Source organism: Pelophylax lessonae, assembly GCF_965119305.1.
Source record: "Pelophylax lessonae genome assembly, chromosome: 7".
In the NCBI taxonomy this organism is placed as follows: Eukaryota; Metazoa; Chordata; class Amphibia; order Anura; family Ranidae; genus Pelophylax; species Pelophylax lessonae.
Window position 1 is genome coordinate 2,254,607 of NC_138774.1, and position 19,833 is coordinate 2,274,439.

Sequence of the window (19,833 nt, forward strand, 5' to 3'; positions counted from 1 at the left end):
CCCTTCCCTGCACCAAGATCCCTACCCCTTCCCTGCACCAAGATCCCTACCCCTTCCCTGCACCAAGATCCCTACCCCTTCCCTGCACCAAGACCACTACCCCTTCCCTGCACCAAGATCCCTACCCCTTCCCCGCACCAAGATCCCTACCCCTTCCCTGCACCAAGACCCCTACCCCTTCCCTGCACCAAGACCCCTACCCCTTCCCTGCACCAAGATCCCTACCCCTTCCCTGCACCAAGATCCCTACCCCTTCCCTGCACCAAGATCCCTACCCCTTCCCTGCACCAAGATCCCTACCCCTTCCCTGCACCAAGACCACTACCCCTTCCCCGCACCAAGATCCCTACCCCTTCCCCGCACCAAGATCCCTACCCCTTCCCTGCACCAAGACCCCTACCCCTTCCCTGCACCAAGACCACTACCCCTTCCCTGCACCAAGATCCCTACCCCTTCCCTGCACCAAGATCCCTACCCCTTCCCTGCACCAAGATCCCTACCCCTTCCCTGCACCAAGACCCCTACCCCTTCCCTGCACCAAGATCCCTACCCCTTCCCCGCACCAAGATCCCTACCCCTTCCCCGCACCAAGATCCCTACCCCTTCCCTGCACCAAGACCCCTACCCCTTCCCCGCACCAAGACCCCTACCCCTTCCCCGCACCAACACCCCTACCCCTTCCCTGCACCAAGATCCCTACCCCTTCCCCACACCAAGATCCCTACCCCTTCCCCGCACCAAGATCCCTACCCCTTCCCCGCACCAAGACCCCTACCCCTTCCCTGCACCAAGACCCCTACCCCTTCCCTGCACCAAGATCCCTACCCCTTCCCTGCACCAAGACCCCTACCCCTTCCCTGCACCAAGATCCCTACCCCTTCCCTTCACCAAGACTCCTACCCCTTCCCTGCACCAAGATCCCTACCCCTTCCCTGCACCAAGACCCCTACCCCTTCCCCGCACCAAGACCCCTACCCCTTCCCCGCACCAAGACCCCTACCCCTTCCCTGCACCAAGATCCCTACCCCTTCCCTGCACCAAGACCCCTACCCCTTCCCCGCACCAAGACCCCTACCCCTTCCCCGCACCAAGACCCCTACCCCTTCCCTGCACCAAGATCCCTACCCCTTCCCCGCACCAAGATCCCTACCCCTTCCCCGCACCAAGACCCCTACCCCTTCCCTGCACTAAGACCCCTACCCCTTCCCTGCACCAAGATCCCTACCCCTTCCCTGCACCAAGATCCCTACCCCTTCCCTGCACCAAGATCCCTACCCCTTCCCTGCACCAAGACCCCTACCCCTTCCCCGCACCAAGATCCCTACCCCTTCCCTTCACCAAGACCCCTACCCCTTCCCTGCACCAAGATCCCTACCCCTTCCCTGCACCAAGACCCCTACCCCTTCCCCGCACCAAGACCCCTACCCCTTCCCTGCACCAAGACCCCTACCCCTTCCCTGCACCAAGATCCCTACCCCTTCCCTGCACCAAGACCCCTACCCCTTCCCTGCACCAAGATCCCTACCCCTTCCCCGCACCAATACCCCTACCCCTTCCCTGCACCAAGACCCCTACCCCTTCCCTGCACCAATATCCCTACCCCCTCCCTGCACCAAGACCCCTACCCCTTCCCTGCACCAAGACCCCTTCCCCGCACCAAGATCCCTACCCCTTCCCCGCACCAAGACCCCTACCCCTTCCCTGCACCAAGATCCCTACCCCTTCCTTGCACCAAGACCCCTACCCCTTCCCTGCACCAAGATCCCTACCCCTTCCCCGCACCAAGATCCCTTCCCTGCACCAAGACCCCTACCCCTTCCCTGCACCAAGATCCCTACCCCTTCCCTGCACCAAGATCCCTACCTCTTCCCTGCACCAAGATCCCTACCCCTTCCCTGCACCAAGACCCCTACCCCTTCCCTGCACCAAGACCCCTACCCCTTCCCTGCATCAAGAACCCTACCCCTTCCCTGCACCAAGACCCCTACCCCTTTCCTGCACCAAGATCCCTACCCCTTCCCCACACCAAGATCCCTACCCCTTCCCTGCACCAAGACCCCTACCCCTTCCCTGCACCAAGACCCCTACCTCTTCCCTGCACCAAGATCCCTACCCCTTCCCTGCACCAAGACCCCTACCCCTTCCCTGCACCAAGACCCCTACCCCTTCCCTACACCAAGACCCCTACCCCTTCCCTGCACCAAGATCCCTACCCCTTCCCTGCACCAATATCCCTACCCCCTCCCTGCACCAAGACCCCTACCCCTTCCCTGCACCAAGATCCCTACCCCTTCCCTGCACCAAGACCCCTACCCCTTCCCTACACCAAGATCCCTACCCCTTCCCCGCACCAAGACCCCTACCCCTTCCCTACACCAAGATCCCTACCCCTTCCCTGCACCAAGACCCCTACCCCTTCCCTGCACCAAGATCCCTACCCCTTCCCCGCACCAAGATCCCTTCCCTGCACCAAGACCCCTACCCCTTCCCTGCACCAAGATCCTTACCCCTTCCCTGCACCAAGATCCCTACCCCTTCCCTACACCAAGATCCCTACCCCTTCCCTGCACCAAGACCCCTTCCCTGCACCAAGACCCCTACCCCTTCCCTGCACCAAGACCCCTACCCCTTTCCTGCACCAAGATCCCTACCCCTTCCCCACACCAAGATCCCTACCCCTTCCCTGCACCAAGACCCCTACCCCTTCCCTGCACCAAGACCCCTACCTCTTCCCTGCACCAAGATCCCTACCCCTTCCCTGCACCAAGACCCCTACCCCTTCCCTGCACCAAGACCCCTACCCCTTCCCTACACCAAGACCCCTACCCCTTCCCTGCACCAAGATCCCTACCCCTTCCCTGCACCAAGACCCCTACCCCTTCCCTGCACCAAGATCCCTACCCCCTCCCTGCACCAAGACCCCTACCCCTTCCCTGCACCAAGATCCCTACCCCCTCCCTGCACCAAGACCACTACCCCTTCCCTGCACCAAGATCCCTACCCCTTCCCTGCACCAAGACCCCTACCCCTTCCCTGCACCAAGACCCTTACCCCCTCCCTGCACCAAGATCCCTACCCCTTCCCTTCACCAAGACCCCTACCCCTTCCCTGCACCAAGATCCCTACCCCTTCCCTGCACCAAGATCCCTACCCCTTCCCTGCACCAAGACCCCTTCCCTGCACCAAGATCCCTACCCCTTCCCTGCACCAAGACCCCTACCCCTCTTCCCTGCACCAATATCCCTACCCCCTCCCTGCACCAAGACCCCTACCCCTTCCCTGCACCAAGACCCCTACCCCTTCCCTGCACCAAGATCCCTACCCCTCCCCCCATCCTATCTGCGTTGTCTGTTCTGCTCCCATCTGACACCAGCTGCCCCCAGTACATCCCCCAGGTGAGGGGACAGCCAGGTGCACAGCTGCCCAAACGTGTTATCTGGGCCCTCTGGCTTCTGCTAGGTTGTCCTGTGTATGATCCTGGGGGGCGTCACCATTGCTGCCTTCTCATCCTGATCCCGGTGAGGAAGAGCTCAGGATGGGGGGGGTTCAGACTTCACTGGCTGCATGCTTGTTCCTGGTCAGTGATTCCCAGGGATGGGGATGACGGCCCCTCCTATGATATGCAGAGATCACTCTGAGCATGCTGGAGAGGAGGAATCCCTATAATCCCTGACTGCGCTCCAGGATAGGGGAGGATGAGGATGAAGATGAAGAAGGGCCCAGTCCCCCCCCTCCCCCATCCATCCTGACATTGCCGTGTTTACAGATCTGTGTGTGCGGCTCCCCCCCTCCTGAGTACACAACCCCACCCCCACCCCATGTGTACACAGGGAGGAGGATGGGGATTATAGTCCAGCTGTATACTCACCCATCCCTTCTCCCACTGCCAGCCAGCAGCAGGCGGCTCCGGGCATCCGAGGCGTCCCGCTTCATGTAGGAGAGGCGCTCCGGAGATAGAGGGCGCCGTACACTGCAGGAGGAGATCAGAGAGCGACATCACCCTTCTCATATACCCTGCGACTACCTACCTACCTACACCATATATATACCCTGCGACTACCTACCTACCCCCTATATACCCTTCAACTACCTACCTACCCCCTATATACCCTTCAACTACCTACCTACCTACCCCCCATATACCCTGCGACTACCTACCTACCTACCCCCATATACTCTTCAACTACCTACCTACCCCCTATATACCCTTCAACTACCTACCTACCTACCCCCCATATACCCTGCGACTACCTACCTACCCCCATATACCCTTCAACTACCTACCTACCCCCTATATACCCTTCAACTACCTACCTACCCCCCATATACCCTGCGACTACCTACCTACCCCCTATATACCCTTCAACTACCTACCCCCCATATACCCTGCGACTACCTATCCCCCATATACTCTGTGATTACTTACCTACCTACCCCCTATACCCTGCGACTACCTACCCCCTATACCCTGCGACTACCTACCCCCCATATACTCTGCAACTACCTACCTACCCCATAGACCCTGCGGCTACCTACCTACCCCTCATATATACCATGCGGCTACCTACCTCCCCCCATCTACTCTGCGACTACCTACCTACCCCCATATACCCTGCGGCTACCTATCCCCCATATACTCTGCGACTAACTATCCCCCATATACTCTGCGACTACCTACCTCCCCATATACTCTACGACTACCTACCTACACCCCCAGATACCCTGCGACTACATACCTACCTCCATATTCCCTGCGACTATCTACCTACCCCCCCCCCCCAGATACCCTGCGACTACCTGCCTACCCCCTATATACCCTGCGACTACCTACCCCCCCATATACCCTGTGACTACCTACCTACCTACCCCATATATACCCTGTGACTACCTACCCCATATATTCTGCGACTACCTACCTACCCCCCATACACCCTGCGACTACCTAGCTCCATACCCTATATATACCCTGCGACTACCTACCTATCCCATATACCCTGTGAATACCTACCTACCTACCCCATATATACCCTGTGACTACCTACCCCCCATATAGCCTGCGGCTACCTACTTACCACCCATATACCCGGAGACTACCTACCTACCCCCTATATACCCTGCGACTACCTACCTACCTACCCCCAATATACTCTGCGACTACCTACCCCCATATACTCTGTGACTACCTACCTACCCCCCATATACTCTGTGACTACCTACCTACCCCCATATACCCTGCGACTACCTACCTACCCCATGTATACCCTGCCACAACCTACCTACCTACCTCCATATATACCCTGCGACTACCTACCTACCCCGCTTATACCCTGCAACTACCTACCTACCCCATATATACCCTGCGGCTACCTACCCCCCATATACCCTGCAACTACCTACCCCCCATATACTCTGCGACTACCCACCAACCCCCCATATACCCTGCAACTACCTACCCTCCATATACTCTGCGACTACCTACCTACCCCCCATATACCCTGCAACTACCTACCCCCATATACCCTGCGACTACCTATCCCCCATATACTCTGTGATTACTTACCTACCTACCCCCTATACCCTGCGACTACCTACCCCCTATACCCTGCGACTACCTACCCCCCATATACTCTGCAACTACCTACCTACCCCATAGACCCTGCGGCTACCTACCTACCCCTCATATATACCCTGTGGCTACCTACCTCCCCCCATCTACTCTGCGACTACCTACCTACCCCCATATACCCTGCGGCTACCTATCCCCCATATACTCTGCGACTAACTATCCCCCATATACTCTGCGACTACCTACCTCCCCATATACTCTAAGACTACCTACCTACACCCCCAGATACCCTGCGACTACATACCTACCTCCATATTCCCTGCGACTATCTACCTACCCCCCCCCCCCAGATTACCTGCCTACCCCCTATATACCCTGCGACTACCTACCCCCCCATATACCCTGCGACTACCTACCCCCATATACCCTGCAACTACCTACCTACCCCCCATATACCCTGCGACTACCTACCTACCCCCCTCATATACCCTGCAACTACCTTCCCCATATACCCTGCAACTACCTACCTGCCCCTCATATACCCTGCAATTACCTACCTACTGCCCTCATTTACCCTGCAACTAACTACCCAGCCACCCTCATATACCCTGTGACCACCTACCTCTCCTCATATGCCCTGCGACTACCTACCTAACTCCCCATATACCCTCTGACTACCTACCTCCATATACCCTACGGCTACCTACCTAACCCCCTTATATACCCTGCGACCACCTACCTCTCCTCATATAGCCTGCAACTACCTACCTACCCCCATATACCCTGCTACCACCTGCCTACCCCCCCCTCATATACCCTGCGACTACCTACCTACCCCCATATACCCTGTGCCTACCTACCTACCCCTCATATACCATGCCACTACCTAACCCTCTCCCTTATATACCCAGTGACTACCTACCTACCCACCCTCATATACCCTGCGACTATCTACCTACTGCCCTCATATACCCTCTGACTACCTACCTACCCCATCATATACCCTGCAACCACCTACCTAGCCACCCTCATATACCCTGTGACCACCTACCTACCCCCTCATATACTCTGCGGCCACCTACCCCCCTCATATACCCTGTGGCCACCTACCTCTCCTAAAAAAAACCTGCGACTACCTATCTCTCCTCATATACCCTGCGGCCATCTACCCTTCCTCATATACCCTGTGACCACTTACCCCTCCTCATATAGCCTGCGACCACCTACCTCTCCTCATATATCCTGCGACCACCTACCCCTCCTCATATACCCTGCGACCACCTACCTCTCCTCATATACCCTGCGACCACCTACCCCTCCTCATATACCCTGCGACCACCTACCTCTCCTCATATACCCTGCGACCACCTACCCCTCCTCATATACCCTGCGACCACCTACCTCTCCTCATATACCCTGCGACCACCTACCTCTCCTCATATACCCTGCGACCACCTACCCCTCCTCATATACCCTACGACCACCTACCTCTCCTCATATACCCTGCGACCACCTACCTCTCCTCATATACCCTGCGACCACCTACCCCTCCTCATATACCCTGTGACTACCTACCTCTCCTTATATACCCTGCGACCACCTAACCCTCCTCTCTCCTCTGTATACTATGGGAGGAGCCTATACTCTGTATACTATGGGAGGAACCTATCCTCTGTATACTATGGGAGGAGCCTATACTCTGTATACTATGGGAGGAGCCTATCCTCTGTATACTATGGGAGAAGCCTATCCTCTGTATGCTATGGGAGGAGCCTATCCTCTGTATACTCTGGGAGGAGCCTATCCTCTGTATACTATGGGAGGAGCCTATCCTCTGTATACTATGGGATTAGCCTATACTCTGTATACTATGGGAGGAGCCTACCCTCTTTATACTATGGGAGGAGCCTACGCTCTGTATACTGTGGGAGGAGCCTATCCTCTATATAGTATGGGAGGAGCCTGTCCTCTGTATACTATGGGAGGAGCCTATCCTCTGTATACTATGGGAGGAGCGTATCCTCTGTATACTATGGGAGGAGCTTATCCTCTGTATACTATAGGAAGAACATATCCTATGTATACTATGGGAGGAGCCTATCCTCTGTATATTATGGGAGGAGCCTATCCTTAGTATACTGTGGGAGGAGGCTATACTCTGTATACTATGGGAGGAGCCTATGCACTGTATTCTATGGGAGGAGCCTATCCTCTGTATATTATGGGAGGAGAGTATCATCTGTATACTCTGGGAGGAGCCTAACCCCTGTATACTATGGGAAGAGCCTATCCTCTGTATACTATGGGAGGAGCCTATCCTCTGTATACTATGGGAGGAGCCTGTCCTCTGTATACTATGGGAGGAGCCTATCCTCTGTATACTATGGGAGGAGCCTGTCCTCTGTATACTATGGGAGGAACCTATCCTCTGTATACTATGGGAAGAGCCTATCCTCTGTATACTATGGGAGGAGCCTATCCTCTGTATACAGAGATGTATAGTAACGAAGTAGAACTACTTAAGTACTGTACTTAAGTACCGAAATGCGGTATCTGTACTTTCCTAGAGTAGAATTTTTTTCTCCTACTTCTACTTTTACTTCACTACATTTTTTCGATGATTTCGATACTTCTACTCAAGTATTTTTTTTTTGTGCTGCATAGTTACTCGTTACTTTTAAAAAAATTACCAGTGCCAGAACAGTAGATGGCAGGTTGCATAAAGCTCAAAAAAATGTGTATAATGTCATTTGTAAATCAGCGCATACGAAAATAAAGGCTGTGTATAATAAAAGCTGCTATACCAAATCTTTCCAATAAAAAGAAAATATGAAACAAACAAATAAATGGTGCTACAGCGCTTAAAGTGCATCAAGAAACTACTAACAAACACAGGTTAATCATTTGAATAAATCATTTGAAATAATAAAAACAATATGATGTTCAAACTTTTGACTTATTTCTTTAATAACTACATAACACAGTACTTGTACTTCTACTTTCAGTACTTGAGTAGGATTTTTTTTTTCAAAACTACTGGTACTTTTTACTTTTAGTACTTAAGTAGCAAATTTTTTGAAAAAACTACTTGCAATACTTAAGTAAAAAAAATGTTGAATACTTTAGTACTTCTACTTAAGTAACTTTTTCTGCGAGCACTTCCACTTCTACTCAAGTAATTTTTTGATCGAGCACTTGTACTTTTACTCAAGTAGAAATTTCGAGTACTTTATACAAGTCTGTCTGTATACTATGGGAGGAGCCTGTCCTCTGTATACTATGGGAGGAGCCTATCCTCTGTATACTATGGGAGGAGCCTGTCCTCTGTATACTATGGGAGGAACCTATCCTCTGTATACTATGGGAAGAGCCTATCCTCTGTATACTATGGGAGGAGCCTATCCTCTGTATACTATGGGAGGAGCCTGTCCTCTGTATACTATGGGAGGAGCCTATCCTCTGTATACTATGGGAAGAGCCTATCCTCTGTATACTATGGGAGGAGCCTATCCTCTGTATACTATGGGAGGAGCCTATCCTCTGTATACTATGGGAGGAGCCTGTCCTCTGTATACTATGGGAGGAGCCTATCCTCTGTATACTATGGGAGGAACCTATCCTCTGTATACTATGGGAAGAGCCTATCCTCTGTATACTATGGGAGGAGCCTATCCTCTGTATACTATGGGAGGAGCCTGTCCTCTGTATACTATGGGAGGAGCCTATCCTCTGTATACTATGGGAAGAGCCTATCCTCTGTATACTATGGGAGGAGCCTATCCTCTGTATACTATGGGAGGAGCCTATCCTCTGTATACTATGGGAGGAGCCTGTCCTCTGTATACTATGGGAGGAGCCTATCCTCTGTATACTATGGGAGGAGCCTATCCTCTGTATACTATGGGAGGAGCCTGTCCTCTGTATACTATGGGAGGAGCCTGTCCTCTGTATACTATGGGAGGAGCCTATCCTCTGTATACTATGGGAGGAGCCTATCCTCTGTATACTATGGGAGGAGCCTGTCCTCTGTATACTATGGGAGGAGCCTATCCTCTGTATACTATGGGAGGAGCCTATCCTCTGTATACTATGGGAGGAGCCTATCCTCTGTATACTATGGGAGGAGCCTATCCTCTGTATACTATGGGAGGAGCCTGTCCTCTGTATACTATGGGAGGAGCCTATCCTCTGTATACTATGGGAAGAGCCTATCCTCTGTATACTATGGGAGGAGCCTATCCTCTGTATACTATGGGAGGAGCCTATCCTCTGTATACTATGGGAGGAGCCTGTCCTCTGTATACTATGGGAGGAGCCTATCCTCTGTATACTATGGGAGGAGCCTATCCTCTGTATACTATGGGAGGAGCCTGTCCTCTGTATACTATGGGAGGAGCCTGTCCTCTGTATACTATGGGAGGAGCCTATCCTCTGTATACTATGGGAGGAGCCTGTCCTCTGTATACTATGGGAGGAGCCTATCCTCTGTATACTATGGGAGGAGCCTGTCCTCTGTATACTATGGGAGGAGCCTATCCTCTGTATACTATGGGAAGAGCCTATCCTCTGTATACTATGGGAGGAGCCTGTCCTCTGTATACTATGGGAGGAGCCTGTCCTCTGTATACTATGGGAGGAGCCTATCCTCTGTATACTATGGGAGGAGCCTGTCCTCTGTATACTATGGGAGGAGCCTATCCTCTGTATACTATGGGAGGAGCCTATCCTCTGTATACTATGGGAGGAGCCTGTCCTCTGTATACTATGGGAGGAGCCTGTCCTCTGTATACTATGGGAGGAGCCTATCCTCTGTATACTATGGGAGGAGCCTATCCTCTGTATACTGTGAGGTTCTCCGCTGTACTGACCAGTGTCCGTTTGTCTGCAGTGCTATCCTCTCTCTGTCTGTCTATGCTGACCTATGGCCATCTATCCGCAGTGCTGACCTTCCTCAGGGATGCACATCTGGTGATTTGCTCAGACTACAATACAATGGGAATGAGCGGCCAGTAAATGTTGAGGTTTCTGTTGCCAGTTGTGTGGAGTTCTGATGGGTTACGGATCTTTATGTTAGGTCATGTGACATGGATGGGGGTGTACTTACCTTTTGGAGAACACTGGTGTGCCCCCTTTTTTGGGGGAGGAAGGTGAGGTAGACATGCCGCTCCTCCTGCGGGGGGTGAGGCCATTCTGTGATGAGCGCGGGGGAGGCTTTACTACATGGGCCCCTAAAAAAGACACATTGTATCAGATCCATGGGCCCCTAAAAAAAGACACATTATATCAGATCCATGGGCCCCTTAAGAGACACATTGTATCAGATCCATGGGCCCCTTAAGAGACACATTGTATCAGATCCATGGGCCCCTAAAAAAAATACACATTATATCAGAGTCATGGGCCCCTAAAGAGACACATTGTATCAGAGTCATGGGCCCCTAAAGAGACACATTGTATCAGATTCATGGGCCCCTAAAAAGACACATTGTATCAGATTCATGGGCTCCTAAAAAGACATTGTATCAGATTCATTGGGCCCCTAAGAGACACATTGTATCAGATCCATGGGCCCCTAAAGAGACACATTGTATCAGATTCATGGGCCCCTAAAAAGACACATTGTATCAGATTCATGGACCCCTAAAAAGACATTGTATCAGATTCATTGGGCCCCTAAGAGACACATTGCATCAGATTCATGGGCCCCTAAAGAGACACATTGTATCAGATCAATGGGCCCCTAAAAAGACATTGTATTACATCAGGCATGTCCAAAGTCCGGCCCGCGGGCCATTTGCGGCCCCTAGGCCGCTTTAATATGGCCCCACAGATAATTTGGAAAAATCTATTGTTGTGGCCCCTGTGAATCCCAGAGCGCTGCTCAGGACCACTGGGATCTCTGGATCTTTCCACACCCATGTTACTTGTGAATACACTAAATGTTAACATCCACCGCCCATCCCCACCAGCTTTATATCCCTTGCTCAATATGGCCTCAGACTTAAGGCCCGTACACACGATACGAAAATCGGAAGTAAAATTTCATTCGACAAACGATCTGCCGATTTTCGGATTGTTAGTATGGTGCTTTCAACAGCCGATAACGAATTTTCGGACGACAAAATCTGGATGTGCAGGCAGTAAAATTTTTATCGTACGTCAACACAACGTCCGATTTTCCTTTAATTAGTACAGTTATCGTCCGAAAAAAATCATAATAGCAAGACTGGGCATGCTCAGACACGAAAGAACACAGACAAAGCAATTCAACACATGACATCGCTTCTGAAGCTGAATTCCGTCGTACGAGAATTCTCCTATGAAAGTAACTTCTTCCCTTTCCATATGAGACCAACATGCAACAAAAATCAGACGCAAGATCGTTCGATAATCCGATCGTGTGTACGAGGCTTTAGCCTGATAAGGGAGCACTAAAAAACACAAATAAATTTGGCGCTAGTATGACAGGACCAGCGCTCTCTCCATGATAACCGGAATAACGCTGTTTAGATTTGTCATCCATGAGACGAAATGAAAAGTCTGCCGTTAGCAATAAACTTTGCATAAAATAGTTCATTTGCATTTAATTTTAATGGTCCAAAGAATGTCAGGCAAAATGGGCGGCCCTCACGCATGTTCACTTCATCAAATCTGGCCCTCTTTGAAAAAAGTTTGGACACCCCTGTATTAGATTCATGGGCCCCTAAAAAAAAAAAAAACATTGAAACACATTTAGTGGCCCCTAAAAAGACATTGTATCAGATCCATGGGCCCCTAAAAAAAGACACATTATATCAGATCCATGGGCCCCTAAAGAGACACATTGTATCAGATCAATGGGCCCCTAAAGAGACACATTGTATCAGATCCATGGGCCCCTAAAAAGATACATTGTATCAGATTCATGGGCCCCTAAAGAAACACATTGTATCAGATTCATGGGCCCCTAAAAAGACACATTGTATCAGATCCATGGGCCCCTAAAAAGACACATTGTATCAGATTCATGGGCCCCTAAAAAGACACATTGTATCAGATCAATGGGCCCCTAAAAAGATACATTGTCTCAGATTCATGGGCCCCTAAAGAGACACATTGTATCAGATCCATGGGCCCCTAAAAAGATACATTGTCTCAGATTCATGGGCCCCTAAAGAGACACATTGTATCAGATTCTTTAGAGATATTTGTCCAATCCCTGTATTCCCTGACTCCTTCCTATGTCAGAAGATGAGTCCTAGATCACCAGGTCCTGTAACGGTCCAATCAGAACGCTGGCTTTCCTCTATGTGTACCTTCCATGTAAGGTATGTCTGTGCCCCGGTCATGGTACGGATAGAGGAAGTCACAGCTGGGCTTCTTCTGTAATGTTTCACTTTCACAAACTTTACACCTCCATCATCTTCTACACCGTTCTATTGATGATTATTGACAATCAGCATCCGTCTGGACCGTTTCACTCCACCTTTTGCAACATGTCCCACCATGTTACCCCCGTATTTAGCCCAACCCCCTGCACACCTGCCCATCCCCCACAGCTGCTTCATTCATTCACAGAAATCTATGAATGAATAAACTACAAGACCCATCCGCCACCCCAGAAGAAAAACTTCCAGATATTGATGGAACAAACCTGTGCTGATCAACTCACTTACAGTCCATTGACGCTTCCTCCAGATCTCTACCTAAAGTGCGTGCAGAAAAATGAGCAAAGAGCTGGAGGGAAAGTCTACAGGAAACTGAGGTTCCACCCGCCATCTACATACCCCCTACTGTCATACACTCCTCTCCTCTACATACCCCCTACTGTCATACACTCCTCTCCTCTATATACCCCCTACTGTCATACACTCCTCTCCTCTACATACCCCCTACTGTCATACACTCCTCTCCTCTACATACCCCCCACTGTCATACACTCCTCTCCTCTATATACCCCCCACTGTCATACACTCCTCTCCTCTACATACCCCCTACTGTCATACACTCCTCTCCTCTACATACCCCCCACTGTCATACACTCCTCTCCTCTACATACCCCCTACTGTCATACACTCCTCTCCTCTATATACCCCCTACTGTCATACACTCCTCTCCTCTACATACCCCCTACTGTCATACACTCCTCTCCTCTACATACCCCCTACTGTCATACACTCCTCTCCTCTACATACCCCCCACTGTCATACACTCCTCTCCTCTACATACCCCCTACTGTCATACACTCCTCTCCTCTTTATACCGCCCACTGTTATATCCTCCATACTCCTCTCCTCTACATATTGCCCACTGTCATACCCTCCACACTCCTCTCCTGTACATACTGCCCACTGTCATATCCTCCACACTCCTCTCCTGTACATACCGCTCACTGTCATACACTCCTCTCCTCTTTATACCGCCCACTGTTATATCCACACTCCTCTCCTGTACATACCGCTCACTGTCATACACTCCTCTCCTCTTTATACCGCCCACTGTTATATCCACACTCCTCTCCTGTACATACCGCTCACTGTCATACACTCCTCTCCTCTTTATACCGCCCACTGTTATATCCACACTCCTCTCACTGTACAGGAGAGGAGTGTGGGGGATATGACAGTGAGCGGTATGTACAGGAGAGGAGTGTGGAGGGTATGACAGTGAGCGGTATGTACAGGAGAGGAGTGTGGAGGATATGACAGTGTGCAGTATGTACAGGAGAGGAGTGTGGAGGGTATGACAGTGAGCGGTATGTACAGGAGAGGAGTGTGGAGGATATGACAGTGAGCGGTATGTACAGGAGAGGAGTGTGGAGGGTATGACAGTGAGCGGTATGTACAGGAGAGGAGTGTGGAGGATATGACAGTGTGCAGTATGTACAGGAGAGGAGTGTGGAGGGTATGACAGTGAGCGGTATGTACAGGAGAGGAGTGTGGAGGATATGACAGTGAGCGGTATGTACAGGAGAGGAGTGTGGAGGGTATGACAGTGGGCGGTATGTACAGGAGAGGAGTGTGGGGGATATGACAGTGGGCAGTATGTACAGGAGAGGAGTGTGGAGGGTATGACAGTGGGCGGTATGTACAGGAGAGGAGTGTGGAGGGTATGACAGTGGGCGGTATGTACAGGAGAGGAGTGTGGAGGATATGACAGTGGGCGGTATGTACAGGAGAGGAGTGTGAAGGATATGACAGTGAACAGTATGTACAGGAGAGGAGTGTGGAGGGTATGACAGTGGGCGGTATGTAGAGGAGGGGAGTGTGGAGGATATGACAGTGAGCGGTATGTACAGGAGAGGAGTGTGGAGGGTATGACAGTGAGCGGTATGTACAGGAGAGGAGTGTGGAGGATATGACAGTGAGCAGTATGTACAGGAGAGGAGTGTGGAGGGTATGACAGTGGGCAGTATGTACAGGAGAGGAGTGTGGAGGGTATGACAGTGAGCAGTATGTACAGGAGAGGAGTGTGGAGGGTATGACAGTGAGCGGTATGTACAGGAGGGGAGTGTGGAGGGTATGACAGTGAGCGGTATGTACAGGAGAGGAGTGTGGAGGATATGACAGTGAGCGGTATGTACAGGAGAGGAGTGTGGGGGGGTATGACAGTGGGCGGTATGTACAGGAGAGGAGTGTGGAGGATATGACAGTGGGCGGTATGTACAGGAGAGGAGTGTGGAGGGTATGACAGTGAGCAGTATGTACAGGAGAGGAGTGTGGAGGGTATGACAGTGGGCGGTATGTACAGGAGAGGAGTGTGGAGGGTATGACAGTGGGCAGTATGTACAGGAGAGGAGTGTGGAGGGTATGACAGTGGGAGGTATGTACAGGAGAGGAGTGTGGAGGGTATGACAGTGAGCAGTATGTACAGGAGAGGAGTGTGGAGGGTATGACAGTGAGCAGTATGTACAGGAGAGGAGTGTGGAGGGTATGACAGTGAGCGGTATGTACAGGAGAGGAGTGTGAAGGGTATGACAGTGGGCAGTATGTACAGGAGAGGAGTGTGGAGGGTATGACAGTGGGCAGTATGTACAGGAGAGGAGTGTGGAGGGTATGACAGTGGGCAGTATGTACAGGAGAGGAGTGTGGAGGGTATGACAGTGGGCAGTATGTACAGGAGAGGAGTGTGAAGGGTATGACAGTGAGCAGTATGTACAGGAGAGGAGTGTGGAGGGTATGACAGTGAGCAGTATGTACAGGAGAGGAGTGTGGAGGGTATGACAGTGAGCGGTATGTACAGGAGAGGAGTGTGGAGGGTATGACAGTGGGCAGTATGTACAGGAGAGGAGTGTGGAGGGTATGACAGTGGGCAGTATGTACAGGAGAGGAGTGTGGAGGGTATGACAGTGGGCGGTATGTACAGGAGAGGAGTGTGGAGGGTATGACAGTGGGCGGTATGTACAGGAGAGGAGTGTGGAGGGTATGACAGTGGGCGGTATATACAGGAGAGGAGTGTGGAGGCTATGACAGTGAGCAGTATGTACAGGAGAGGAGTGTGGAGGGTATGACAGTGGGCAGTATGTACAGGAGAGGAGTGTGGAGGGTATGACAGTGAGCGGTATGTACAGGAGAGGAGTGTGGAAGATATGACAGTGGGCAGTATGTACAGGAGAGGAGTGTGGATAGTATGACAGTAAGCAGTATGTACAGGAGAGGAGTGTGGGGGGTATGACAGTGGGCGGTATGTACAGGAGAGGAGTGTGGAGGGTATGACAGTGAGCGGTATGTACAGGAGAGGAGTGTGGGGGGTATGACAGTGAGCGGTATGTACAGGAGAGGAGTGTGGAGGATATGACAGTGGGCGGTATGTACAGGAGAGGAGTGTGGAGGGTATGACAGTGAGCGGTATGTACAGGAGAGGAGTGTGGAGGGTATGACAGTGGGCAGTATGTACAGGAGAGGAGTGTGGAGGGTATGAGAGTGGGCGGTATGTACAGGAGAGGAGTGTGGAGGATATGACAGTGAGCGGTATGTACAGGAGAGGAGTGTGGAGGGTATGACAGTGAGCGGTATGTACAGGAGAGGAGTGTGGAGGGTATGACAGTGAGCAGTATGTACAGGAGAGGAGTGTGGAGGGTATGACAGTGGGCGGTATGTACAGGAGAGGAGTGTGGAGGGTATGACAGTGGGCAGTATGTACAGGAGAGGAGTGTGGAGGGTATGACAGTGAGCGGTATGTACAGGAGAGGAGTGTGTAGAATATGACAGTGGGCGGTATGTACAGGAGAGGAGTGTGGAGGTATGACAGTGGGCGGTATGTACAGGAGAGGAGTGTGGAGGGTATGACAGTGGGCGGTATGTACAGGAGAGGAGTGTGGGGGATATGACAGTGGGCGGTATGTACAGGAGAGGAGTGTGGAGGGTATGACAGTGAGCGGTATGTACAGGAGAGGAGTGTGGAGGATATGACAGTGAGCGGTATGTACAGGAGAGGAGTGTGGAGGATATGACAGTGAGTGGTATGTACAGGAGAGGAGTGTGGAGGGTATGACAGTGGGCAGTATGTACAGGAGAGGAGTGTGGGGGGGTATGACAGTGAGCGGTATGTACAGGAGAGGAGTGTGGAGGGTATGACAGTGAGCGGTATGTACAGGAGAGGAGTGTGGAGGGTATGACAGTGAGCGGTATGTACAGGAGAGGAGTGTGGGGGGTATGACAGTGGGCGGTATGTACAGGAGAGGAGTGTGGAGGGTATGACAGTGAGCAGTATGTACAGGAGAGGAGTGTGGAGGGTATGACAGGGGGCGGTATGTACAGGAGAGGAGTGTGGAGGGTATGACAGTGAGCGGTATGTACAGGAGAGGAGTGTGGAGGGTATGACAGTGAGTGGTATGTACAGGAGAGGAGTGTGGAGGATATGACAGTGAGTGGTATGTACAGGAGAGGAGTGTGGAGGGTATGACAGTGGGCAGTATGTACAGGAGAGGAGTGTGGAGGGTATGACAGTGAGCGGTATGTACAGGAGAGGAGTGTGGAGGGTATGACAGTGAGCGGTATGTACAGGAGAGGAGTGTGGAGGGTATGACAGTGAGCGGTATGTACAGGAGAGGAGTGTGGAGGGTATGACAGTGAGCGGTATGTACAGGAGAGGAGTGTGATGGGTAATATTGGGGGAAGGGCAGTATGTGGGGGTAATATTGGGGGAAGGGCAGTATGTGGGGGTAATATTGGGGGAAGGGCAGTATGTGGGGGTAATATTGGGGGAAGGGCAGTATGTGGGGGTAATATTGGGGGAAGGGCGGTATGTGGGGGGGATAGATTTTTCAGCATGTCAGACATTTGTTATTGATCACCCCCTCCCCCGATCACATGGAACGTCAGATGTGTTATGGCCCCTCTTGTATTGCAGTGATTTTCTCTACTGAACTACAAGTCCCAGCATGTCTTTGTTTTTATTATGAGAGGTCATGTGTTTGTGGGCGGGGTTTCTTTGTTCTACCCAATCTCAGTGAAGTATATTGGCCCCTCCCCCCAAAGCCCATGTGGGATTGGACACATCTGACACATGGCGGGTGTTGTGCACCAATCAGGTTTCAGCGGTCATTTTGGCCGGACTGGTTGGAAAACAAATTGTGGAATCTGATTGGTTGGTGTGGTCAGAGGGGGGGTGGTCCATGGCTGTGAAGCAGAGCGCCCCCCGGTGGATGGAATGATATTGGTGCTCAGTAATGGGAGTATTTGTGTTTATTGATGATCTCTCACCTTGTCTCCCCCGCAGGGGGTCGCCCCTCTCCTCGCAGACTCGCAGCCTCCTCAGTGCGTCGCTCAGCGCAGCCCGCAGGACCTGCATCTCATCCTCCTGCAGCTGCAGCCTCTGTTCCAGGTTGGATATTCGGTCATCGGTGTCCATGGCGCTGGGGCCGGACAGGCCGTCATCTAGGGTGCAATCTGGAGATTAGAGAGCTCATAGGCCTGGAAGGGTTAATCGGCTCCTATAGATGTATAGCATCCCCTCCCCCACCCCGCAGATGGTACCAGGCTGTGCCACCCTCACAGGGCCCATTGTCTCTCCTCCCTCCCCCCCCCCACCACCACCATCCTCCGCCATCCTCACCATTACAGTACTGCAGCAGGGAGCTGGTGTCATAGACAGAGCTGCCCCCGGCCCCGGACTCCGACATTCTGCCCGCCGTCTGCTACCACCGTGTCCCAATCTTCTCTGTCCTCCCTCTGCCTGCCAGACTCCCGTCCTTTCTTCTCACATCCCTCCTTCTCCCGTCACCATGGTAACTGCTTCCTGCAGCATCTTCTGTTCTGATACTACCCCCCCCTCCAATCCCCCATCACTGGAGAGCATGCTTCCCTCTGTATATATAATATATACTCTCCCCTCCCCTTCCCAATCCCATCATTGGAGAGCATGCTTCCCTCTGTATATATAATATATACTATGCCCTCCCTTAACCAATCCCATCATTGGAGAGCATGCTTCTCTCTGTATATATAATATATACCCCCCCCCATCCCATCATTGGAGAGCATGCTTCCCTCTGTATATATAATATATACTATGCTCCCCCCCTCCCCTTCCCAATCCCATCATTGGAGAGCATGCTTCCCTCTGTTTATATAATATACCCCCCCCCCCCCATCCCAGCACTGGAGAGCATGCTTTCCTTTGTATATATAATATATACTATGCCCTCCCTTCCCAATACTATCATTGGAGAGCATGCTTCTCTCTGTATATATAATATATACTATGCCCCCCCCCCAATCCCATTATTGGAGAGCATGCTTCTCTCTGTATATATAATATATACCCCCCATCCCATCACTGAAGAGCATGCTTCTGTCTGTATATATAATATATACCCCCCATCCCATCACTGGAGATCCTGCTTCCCTCTGTATATATAATATATACTATGCCCCCCCCCAATCCCATCATTGAAGAGCATGCTTCTCTCTGTATATATAATATATACTATGCCCCCCATCCCATTATTGAAGAGCATACTTCTCTCTGTATATATAATATATACTATGCCCCCCCATCCCATTATTGAAGAGCATGCTTCTCTCTGTTTATATAATATATACTATGCCCCCCCATCCCATTATTGAAGAGCATACTTCTCTCTGTATATATAATATATACTATGCCCCCCCATCCCATTATTGAAGAGCATACTTCTCTCTGTATATATAATATATACTATGCCCCCCCATCCCATTATTGAAGAGCATGCTTCTCTCTGTTTATATAATATATACTATGCCCCCCCCCCCCCCAATCCCACTATTGGAGAGCATGCTTCTCTCTGTATATATAATATACCCCCC

General features: G+C 51.4%; 1 protein-coding gene across 2 annotated transcripts in view; it reads right to left on the reverse strand.

Moving 5' to 3' along the window:
- EML2 (EMAP like 2) overlaps nucleotides 1–18,776 on the reverse strand; it is an 80,294-nt gene extending 61,518 nt beyond the window's left edge. Inside the window, exons 1-4 of one of the 2 annotated variants that reach the window (XM_082264344.1) lie at nucleotides 18,602–18,776; nucleotides 18,250–18,435; nucleotides 10,671–10,794; nucleotides 3,869–3,970 (exon numbers count right to left, since the gene is read on the reverse strand). In XM_082264344.1, the coding sequence (XP_082120470.1) occupies nucleotides 3,869–3,970; nucleotides 10,671–10,794; nucleotides 18,250–18,435; nucleotides 18,602–18,668 (479 nt within the window). In that variant the 5' untranslated portion in view covers nucleotides 18,669–18,776. The remainder of the gene's footprint in view (nucleotides 1–3,868; nucleotides 3,971–10,670; nucleotides 10,795–18,249; nucleotides 18,436–18,601) is intronic. The other variant, XM_082264345.1, reaches the window with a different exon arrangement.
- Nucleotides 18,777–19,833: the final 1,057 nt, after the last annotated feature.